Consider the following 10534-nt stretch of genomic DNA (forward strand, 5'->3'; position numbering starts at 1 on the left):
CTCATCTAGCGCTCCATTTCGTTGCCATTCAGGCTTATATTGATAGTACCGATCTTGACCTCTGGTGATGTTTAGTTGAAGTGTCTTTTAGGATTTGTTCTAGTAGCTGACTTTTCGCTGTTCGCATTGGTTCCCTAGCAAAAACAATGGGGACCTTGTTTAACTGGGCAATGCCCCAACTGGTATGAAATTCTATCATATACAATCATTTTATATTGTGTATAAAAATAAGAATATAATTTGGTCAGCTAAATCTCAAATTGCCCAAGAAGCATTGGTAAAGAACTTTAACTCCAGAAGAATTACAGAAATTCCATATCATCATCATAAATGGGATACTGGGACTAAGAAGACTAAAATGGAGAAATCCTTCTAAATAATAAATAAAGATGATTTTCACTGCATTACTATAGTGATTTCATTCATAATAACAAACTACAAAAAAATTCTTGACTAAATCCCATTCCATCAGTGTAATGCTGAAGGAAATTCACTATAACAGAGCACTCCTTTGGCACTTGCAAGCTTGATAGTGAAAGTTAATTGTATAAGATAATTTATTCAAGTGCTCAGATTTAGGAAGAGGGGAACAGCTATGATATAAACAAAAAATGTGAAGATAAATCTTTTGAATTTGAGTTAATTTCAAACAGAGTGGTGTGGATAAATTTCAAATGAGAAATTGAGCAATAAGAATTATTCGCAATTGTGATCTCATAGAAGATTGTAGTAGGGAAGAAGTAGAAGAATTTTTGAATCATTAGTGAAGACACCTGACATTAAGAAAATGGAAAAGCTGATTCTTGTTGAAGACTTAAATATGGGAGAGTATAAAATGAATCCCAAATATATGTTTAGGAAAATTTAAAGAAAACTGCAAATTAATGATAGTCCTTTCTTTTACTATTGCATTGTGATCAGTATTCATTGTCGTAAAATTATGAAAACTATTATAAGAGTTCTAACTTTCATTTCCCAACATTTCAAACCTCATATTGAGGTAAGCATCTGGAGTCCCCCGCACATATTCAATCCACAGTGAAACAGGTTGTATAATATGCCAACGTATCACTAATTTAGCAACTATTATTATACTATCCTGATGCACTAGGTGATGAATTTAATCACCCAGTGCAGGACCACCTAATCCACTTATCAGAGGCCTGAAGTGGCTTCAAAAAGTTTATGGTTGATCTCTAGAGCAGTTTCCAGATTGTTTTATTGTTTTTTTTTAAGCCTTAGGTTTACAACCTTTTGTGGAATGTGGGTTGGTTGAACTGTGGAATGCATTGCCTGATACAGTGGTGAGAGCAAGAGCGGTCAATGAGTTCAGGGAGTGGTATGATAGACTTTGTGTTCCTAGGACGGTCCTCCCACGATTAGTCTCTTGACTCCATGGAGGCGTGAATAATGATATTAATAATATTCCAAATCATCTTGGATCTTTTTAACTGATTTCTGTGTAAATCTGTTAAATTGGCTTCCTGATATACTAGCTTTACTTATTTTGCCTATTTTAAAATGTGTAACATGTTCTATAGTTTCACTTCTAAGAATATAGTTCATAGTTTGTTTTCCTACCTATTTTTATTTCTTTTATATTAGCCCCCCCCCCACACACACACACACATAAGTCCCAAGACCTATGACATGATAGTGATGTGTATGGGTAAGTGGTTAGATGGAGGAAAGGAATTTGTGTGTTTTTTTGAAAACCAGAAAGTTGGAGTCATCGGAGAAGTCTTTTCCAAAGAGTAGAGCTGTAGGGAATGAAGACAGAGGATGAGTTGGTTCAATGAGTTTGTAGTTGAACTGTAAGTGGATGTTGACTGGCAGCTGTTCATGTTCATATATGAGTGCAGAAAAGTAGAGTGATTGTAGCAACCAGTTCAGAGGAGTGGTGCCCATGAAAATATGTATAGAAGAGGCATAATGCAGCAACAGAATGTCTATGGGAAAGTGACTGGTGAAAGGGGGGAGGTGGTATCGATGAAGTGAATTGCTCATTTCACTATAAAATCAAGCATTCTGAGGGAAGTGTAAGGTACACCACCCCAAACATGAGAACAGTATTCTAAGATAGGGCAGATTTGGGCTTTATAAAGTGTCAGGAGTTAAGCAGAAGAGAAGTAGTGTTTGGATCAGAATAAAATACCATATTTTTTGGAGACTAAAGAAGCTATGAACTTGATGTGTTCATGCCAGGATATATTGGATGTGAAAGTTAACCCAAGGAGAGAAAACTGGTCCTAGTTGGTAAGAAGAATATTGTCAAAAGTAAGGGGGAGAGTGGTGTGGTCTTTCTTGGATGTCAGGGAGAGATCATTAATGTATCGGAGGAAAAGTGTGAATGACAGTACTGAGTCCTGGGTTATACCAGCACTATTTGAGAAATCTGATGAAAGGAAACCATCTACCATAATCTGCAATGGCTAGAGAGGAAGCTGGCAATCCATTTGCAAATGGAGCGGGGAATACCATAGAATTTTAGCTTGGTAAGGAGGCCATAATGCCAGATTTGATCAGATGCCTTGGAAATATCAAGGGCAATCAATCACTGCAGTTTTTCTCTGAACTTTTTCATGACTTGCATCTAAAGGTGGATGAGGTTAGCAAGGAGATCTGCTGTGGAATGAGAATTGCAGAATCCATGTTGATGATCATTAAGCAACTGGTGGGTCTACAAATAGTGAAGCAGTTGGCTATTGATGTTTTTTTTTTTTTTTCTTCATTATTTTGGAGAGTATTGAGTCAGGGAGATAGTTTGATGGCTGACGTTTTCTTCCTGTATGTGTTGATTTCCTCCCCCCCCCCTATTATTATAAGCTTTAATGTAGGCTGAGTGAGAGGCTAGAGTTTTTGACTGGAGCCATTGGGCATATGTTGAATTTTTTTGTTTGGACTGGTTTTGCACAGTTGCTGGAGAAGTGTTTAAATAGAGGTTGAGGATTTTGAGTTCAGTGGGGAATAAATGCACTCATCTCAGTGAGAGTAATTAGATCAGAGCAGATCTAATAACAGAAAAGATGCTAAGATCAGAGATTGGAAGCAATCTCATATTCATCAATTTCTTATATTCATATTATATTCTTCAGTCAATTATTTAATATAGCTAAAGATTCTTGAAACCTTTTAATAGAATTGTTTAAGAGGATAATGTGGTCTTCATAAACAATGAAACTGTCTCCTCTTTGAATATTAAGTTAAATACCATATAAATTATCATATACTATATGGATTATATATAATCTTTTTTTCATTCTGCATAATATTCTGTATACAAAACACCATTCAAAACCCAGTTTTCGGTGTTTTTGTTTTCAAAATGAATATTTTTTTTTTTTCCAATCTCATCTAGTAAAACTATCATACATTTATGATTGGGAAGCAGAGATGCTAGCTACTTGCTAAGCTTGTCATCAGATTACATTCCTCCTGAATATTTTCTACTATGACTGTCACTTATCACTTTATTTAATCAGGACATTAGGACACTACAAAATCCTCTCTCCAGAAATGGTACTAAGGAAGTTTAGAAATAGAAACATTTCTAAGCTTCCTTATTACCATCCAAAATATTATGTCATCTTTATGATGTTTATCTTTAATATTGCTTTCCAAATTCTTCCCATGATGTTTGTTTTAGCTACTTTTTATACTTGGCTAACCTACATTTTGTCTTTGCATTCTCGAAAGGCTCACATGCTCTTAGAGATTTCCTCTTTTCATAGATTGTTTTTCTTTAACTTCTTGTGTCCACCATGGTATTCTTATCGGTATTCTTTTCAGAACTCTAATACACATTTTTCTTTTTGATGTTTTTTTGTTTTTTATCATGCAAGTTAAAGTAGATCTGGATAAATTACTGATAACTTAAAAGCCTTTATTTTGTATATTTTTTAAGGATTTTTAGTCATAGTAAATTCTGTTAGTCACCTTTGCTACAGATATCACTATAGCAAATTCACTTTGGTAAACATGTTACCAAAAATCCACCAACGTCCCATATCATCAGCGATATTCTAAGGGAAATTCATTACATGTGTTTACTGCAGTGACAGTTGACTGTATTTATATAAAAAATAGTCCAAAAAGGAAGTTGTTATCCCTTTTTATGATTCAGCCACATCTTGACTACTGTGCAGAGATTTGGTCACCTGGATTTCTTGGGGATCAGGAGGTGGTAGAGAGGATTCAGAGATAAGTGACCAAGATGGTGACAGGTCTATGGAATGTTCCCCGTGAGGGTAGGTTGAAGATATGTGGATTGCAAAGTTTAGCTGATTGGCAGGGAAAAAAGGGGATATGGTAGAAACTTATGATTAAGGAATTTTTTCAATACATGACGAATGGGAACTAAGGTCACCCTTGTAAGTTGTGTAAGGACTAAATTTTTTGCTTGGAGGGTGGTGAATGAGTGGAATGGATTGCCAGAATTAGTTGTGTCCTGACAATGAATGATTTTAAGGAGAGGTATGATAGGTGTACTATGTATATAAGAGGTTAGTGTGTTTCCCACACTGAGTCTTCTGACTCCATGAAGATACTCGGGTAATAATAATTATCATTTATTATTACTATTATTGCATTTTATTTGTTTGCTTTTTTTTTTGCATGGCATGTTCTTCTTTGAAGGTGGCATATTTGAATTGTAGAGCTGAATATCAGGAATTCTATATCAGTGACTTTCCAGATGAATAACTGTGAGTGATACTACCAAAAACCTCCATTGCCATCTTACTAAATTTACTTTTTGTCTAAGGAGTAAGTTTTGGATGACAATGGTAGGAAGAGCAGTAGTGAATAAAGATGGTGTAGAGTTTCTGCAGGATGACTTAAATAGATTGGCAATATGGGCAAAGAATAATGGCTGCCAGTATAAGGTCATGCACTTTGGGATGATAGATCACGAGCTGTATTGTGATCTCATGTGTGCAAGAAATTGATTGCATGGATTATTGGGTGATAGCAGAGTGTAGAGATCATGTCGCAAAGGTGTCCAAACAACATGTCAGATTACATGGTTGTTGAAGAACATGCTGACATGCAGTGATAGGAGATTTTTATTTCCCTTCATAAGGCTGCATTTAGACTACTGCACTCAAATCTAGTCACCTGTTGATTAGATTAATTTCTACATAGAAACCCAAAAATTATTTTACAGAATATTAGAAATATAAGAAATGGAAAAGGCATGTCCTGTTGATTATGGAGAATGAAATAATGGAAGATGAAATATTTTCTGAATTATCACATGATAGCAAAGGCTAGGTGTTAGATATAGAAAGAAGCTCAGTATATCTTACAAAGATTTGATGAGATACATTTCTTCACAATGGTTTTCCTTTTTTCTTCCCACAAGATATTATTAAAAGCTTTCTTGAAATATAAAAAACAAAAATATTATTTCTTTATCAAATCTGTTGTGTTTTTCACTATCCATCTCAGTTCTGGATATTTCTTCCTGCCTGAATCTATATTGACCTTTGCCGAGTTGATTTTCCATTAGTCTTTGATCTTTACTATCTTACCAGGGGATGCTAAGGACAGAAATTCTTCAATGATTATAGCCAGTCTCTGTTATAACATTTTTTTTTTTTTTTCAGTTAGTATGTTGTTATTGCCACTTTCCAATCTTTTGGGAGCTTGAGCAGCAGATTTTCCTGGGTAATGAAATTATTGTCTTTAATTCTTTACCACTTTGAAGCCTTTAGAAAACCTCCAATTGATTATCTTATTCTTCTTTTAATCAGATTATTTTCAAATATGCAAGAAATTAGCCTATGGTTTTCTAGCATAATAATGCCTGTTCTTTCAGTTTGCCATACCAACTATGTACTTTATGAAATTTTCTGGGTGCTTCTTCCTGAGATGATGACAGTTTCTTCAAGTTGCAACAAACCCTTTCTCACTTGTGCTATAGTAAAGGTGAACTGCTTGCTGAATTGAAGGGTTTCCTGGCATTAGGCATTTTCAACATAGACAAGTATTTTATTTTCTGTAGATTAATCCCTTGCATGTAGAAAAAGCTTATTCAGATGCCTGGTGATTATATTAAAGGATTGTAGATTATAGTTTCATTTGATTCTCATTATAGCAAACACTGCTATAACACACCTTTAGTTTCTATAACAAACTATTCAAAACTCTTGTGCAAAATACAATGCTGCATCTAAAAGAAATTCACCACAGCAAACCATCCATTGTAACAACTATTCTTGTGGATCCTCTGTGAAAGGTATGTGAAAAAAACATTGCACATAACACAATTGTTACCATTATTTCCTCAATCTACATATGATCAATTTTTTAAATCTTCATACATCTATCATCATCTTCGGTCATTGAAACATATTTCCTGGTTGTACCATGTGAAATGCTTGCTTAATCTTTTGTTGTATTTTAAATAATGTGATTTTTTAAAAAATGTTTTATTTTGAGAGTTCCCCTTTGCATGCAGATTTAAATAATTTTTGTGTTGGGTGTGGTATTGGTTCCAGTTAAATTATCATACAACATTGAAATACAGTAGCAGTATTTCAAAGTATAATAGCAGATGTCATACATTTTAGTTTGTTGTATCTATTTTTTCTTGTATTTATTAAACCCATAAGTATTAATTTTTTTTTCTCTCTCTCTCTCTCTTAGGTTCCACATTCCACGAGCACATCATGACAGCAGTTCATCTTTGATAAGTAATTATATTCCCTTCATTAACTGTTAACATCAAAAATAGAGTACAAAGTAAAAGACCCTAGTAAATTATTAGCACCAAAAAACAAGTGGCCTGCCACAAATAAGACACAAGACTTGTCATTTGTTGGAACCATTTTCCGCCTTCACATATTTATGCATATTTTTGTCATGCAAAGGATTGATGTTATCAGTCTCTTTGGAAGACGAGTACGTGGAATTCATAACATCAGGGACTGTGCCATTTTGTTGTGAACATTTGCTGGACTTCTTCATAGGTGTCTTAGTTGTGCGCCTTATTTGAGAAGTGTTATTGAAGTTAAATTTTTACAGATAAAGTGTAGAGGAAGTGAACTGCTTGATGAATCAGTTTGACTGATCCAGAGCCTTCGATGGACTTATGTAAAAGTTTGTATTGTCAGCGTTGAGAAAGATATTGGAAATTGTTATGTAAATAGGTTTGGTGTACTGCCTTTTGTTGACTGTTACAAATATGATATGAAATCACATTTTGTTAAAGTTCAGCCAACATGATAATATTTGTTTTTAGGTGAAATAACTTTTTTTGAGCTATGCAAGGGTGTACATTCTGGACAGTTACCTTTGCTGGTATATTTTATTTATGAAATTATTTCCTTCACTTCTGTTGGACTGTTCTTCAGGGAAGGATAGTTATTTTGGAGTTGCCAATCTTAGCCTATGCCAAGTCATGATCACTGCCATTACCAGCAAACAGACCTTGTGATAAAACTGTACCACCCTCTGTCAATATAAGCACTACATATGTTTATAACATTTTGTAAGTAAAGACCGCTGCATTGTGTGCAGTGTATCAATATACAATATTGTGAAATAATAACTTTCTTCTGTAATATACATTTATTTCTAGAAAAACAGTTGAGTCCTGCTATACAAAATACACAGTTGTAAATCTTCTGGTTGGTAGTTATTATTTGATCATTAATCAGAAAGGTATTTATATGTATTTTGTAACATTTCTGTTCATGTTCTGTACTTTACAACTCAGGAAGCTGAAGACTTTTTTTTTTAATTTTTTTTTTTTTTTTATATATTGTAAATTTATTGACTATCCATAATTGGATAAGTATCCCTTGTTAATTCTTCATCAAATCCATTTTCTTTATTAGGTGTCATATCTTGACACATCATGTTAATGTGTCAAATTATGCTTATTCTGTAATGTTAACGAGGCCTTCTTATGTGAGAAACCGATCTCACACCATCACAGAACATATAAATATTAAAAAAAAAAAAAAAAAAAAAAGGAAATTCTGTGCAACATTGTTTCTTTCATGTTTATTATATTTATGCGTTCAGTTTGTATTTAAAAATGTCTGTCCCTCAGAAATTAATAATAAAAACAAAAAAAATGTTCTACATTAAAATAGAGGTTCATCATTTGAAAATTAATACATGTAAAACAGAATAAAAGTATGAAAGAGTTAAAACACTGAAGAATTATGATCTCGCATAATTATGAAACATATCTTTTCAAAGATTTTGTAGAGAGGGGTGGGGGGCGATTCTGATAAATTAAAAGATGCAGCTGTATTTGTAGGACTAATATTAAGTTCATTTTTTAAGAAAATTACATATGTAAAAAGAGCAAGTTCTGAGCAAGCAGGAGGTTAGCTGCATTTTAAAAGTGCCTACTTTGCTGACATTATTTTTATTAATTAATGGTATTGCTGTTGTAGAATTATTCAAATTTCAGAGGTACATTAATGTCAACCAAATAGCCAATTTTGAAATACAGTCACTCATTTTCAAGTACTTACTTAGCTCACTATTTTTTGCATATGAGTTTTTTCTTAGTGCATTTATTTTTTTTTTTTAAGTTGAGGAATAAATTGTCAAAATCAGTCAAACAACACAATCTGTAGCCATGTCTGATACATTTTACTTTCTTCTTTCTTTAAACATCCTTTTACTCCATTTTGGTTCAGTTGTGCAAAATTATCGGGGGACCTTTTACAACCATAAGAAGCAGCTGCATTTCATTGAAAGTGATTGAAATGTAATCAGCGAAGGCATATAGAAAATGCAATAACCTTGCCAATCTTCCCTTTATTTTAGTCTGATAGAGCAGAGTTTTTCAGAGGACCTTAAGCAGTATAAGAAACAGCTATATTCCCAACTTCATTGGTTCTATATTCCCAAATATATCTGTTGGAAATTTTTTTTTTTTCCAGTTGGCCTACAAGGTGCTGAAATTCTCATGGGAGAATAAATAACCTAAGAAACGATTATATTTCAAATTTAGTACTTAGCTTTAAATTAGAAGAGGGTAACCTGAATATGTACTATAGAGAAAGTGTCTTCCCTTTCATTTTAATCTGATAAGACTGAATTTATCAGAAAACTTACAGCAAAATAAGAAACATTTACATACTAAATTTTGTCAAAATAGTTGAATGATGTGGCTTGGGTGTGTGTGTGTACACAGAAGTGAAGGGGAAAAAATATGCTTTGTGCTTCTTGGGTGTTTTTTTCTCTGTGTGCAAAGTACCTCTAATTTTATTTATTAGATTCAGTGATTCAAATTTGTCATAATGTGTTGGTTGATTACCTTCATTGAATGAAAGTGGTAGATCAGTAATATTCTATTTAATAATAGAACCAGATTTACAGTAGGTCAAATTTTGGCCCTTGTGATTCTTGTATGAAGAGTAGTCAATTACTATTTACGGTACTTGATTGCAGTCCTAGCCATTATTCTTGATTATTCTCAGACTAAAATTGGCCGTTAGAGATTTTCCCCATAAACTTAATGGAAAATTGAAAAAATATATTCCATCAACTATCATTTTCTCATAAATTCCATATTATTTTATATATAATCAATGTTATTATATATAAATATAAGAAATTGAAACAAATGAAATGGTGCCTTGTAAGTTATAATATATTTTGTGTAAAAACAGCAATATATGACACGGTAAATCAAAACTTCACTGTCACTGGTCCATTTGATACTTGTCACATGCTTCATTACTCTGGTTTTCAGTTGTACATTCTGTATCTGTCCGATTAGTTTTATTGAAGTGATTTTGAAATCTGTGTATTTTATTTTTGTTTCAATACTACACAAACACATCAGAATGTCTCATAAATGTGTTAACTGTTGTGACCTTTTCTGTTAGGTATATAGCAAATTTACAATATATTGAGACAAAACAAAATTTTAGACGTCTAATTTAAAACAAACAAACAAAAAAAAACCTGTATTCTTCTGGAATTAAAGATGGTGGATGGGATGAAAATTTTCTTATGCAGTTTTACAAATTTTACATACTTTATGTATAGAATGATTCTGCATCCTGTCATGAATTTAAAAAATGTATTTTCTACATCAAAAACTAATGAAAAGGTCAAAATAAGCATGAGTCCAAAAACCACATTTCTGAGTGCAACTCTTGATAGTTGCAGCACAAATGCTGACAACATGCGAAGATGATAGACTCAGCTCAATAAATCATGTGATTGTAAACAATCAGATTAATATCTAAGATGAACCTAGAATTGTGTTCATTCTAATGAATTCACTTGGAGCCAAATATCAGTTACTATTTGCTTGTGTTTCTAAGTACACACACATTTATATATATATATATATATATATATATATATATATATATATATATTAATTCCATACTTTCAGATGTTTCATACACTTCATCACTCACTGCCTTTATGAGCATGACATAGTTTCTGCATCACAAAATGAAAGACATGAAGAAGAATTGTGAGGGTACTCGTCTAATGCCATGGAATCAATGCACTGGCACACAGAAGATTGCATTGGAAGAGGATATCTCTG

General features: G+C 33.0%; 1 protein-coding gene across 2 annotated transcripts in view; it reads left to right on the forward strand.

Moving 5' to 3' along the window:
• Nucleotides 1-9530, forward strand: part of Utx (Utx histone demethylase) — an 802237-nt gene extending 792707 nt beyond the window's left edge. For both annotated transcript variants that reach the window (XM_090413874.1, XM_090413875.1), the window contains one exon: nucleotides 6649-9530. In XM_090413874.1, the coding sequence (XP_090270000.1) occupies nucleotides 6649-6675 (27 nt within the window). In that variant the 3' untranslated portion in view covers nucleotides 6676-9530. The remainder of the gene's footprint in view (nucleotides 1-6648) is intronic.
• The last annotated feature ends 1004 nt before the right edge of the window (nucleotides 9531-10534 follow it).

The sequence above is a fragment of the Typopeltis vanoorti genome, chromosome 24, assembly GCF_054136105.1.
Source record: "Typopeltis vanoorti isolate ZY-2024b chromosome 24, IOZ_Tvanoo_1.0, whole genome shotgun sequence".
Classification (NCBI taxonomy): domain Eukaryota; kingdom Metazoa; phylum Arthropoda; class Arachnida; order Uropygi; family Thelyphonidae; genus Typopeltis; species Typopeltis vanoorti.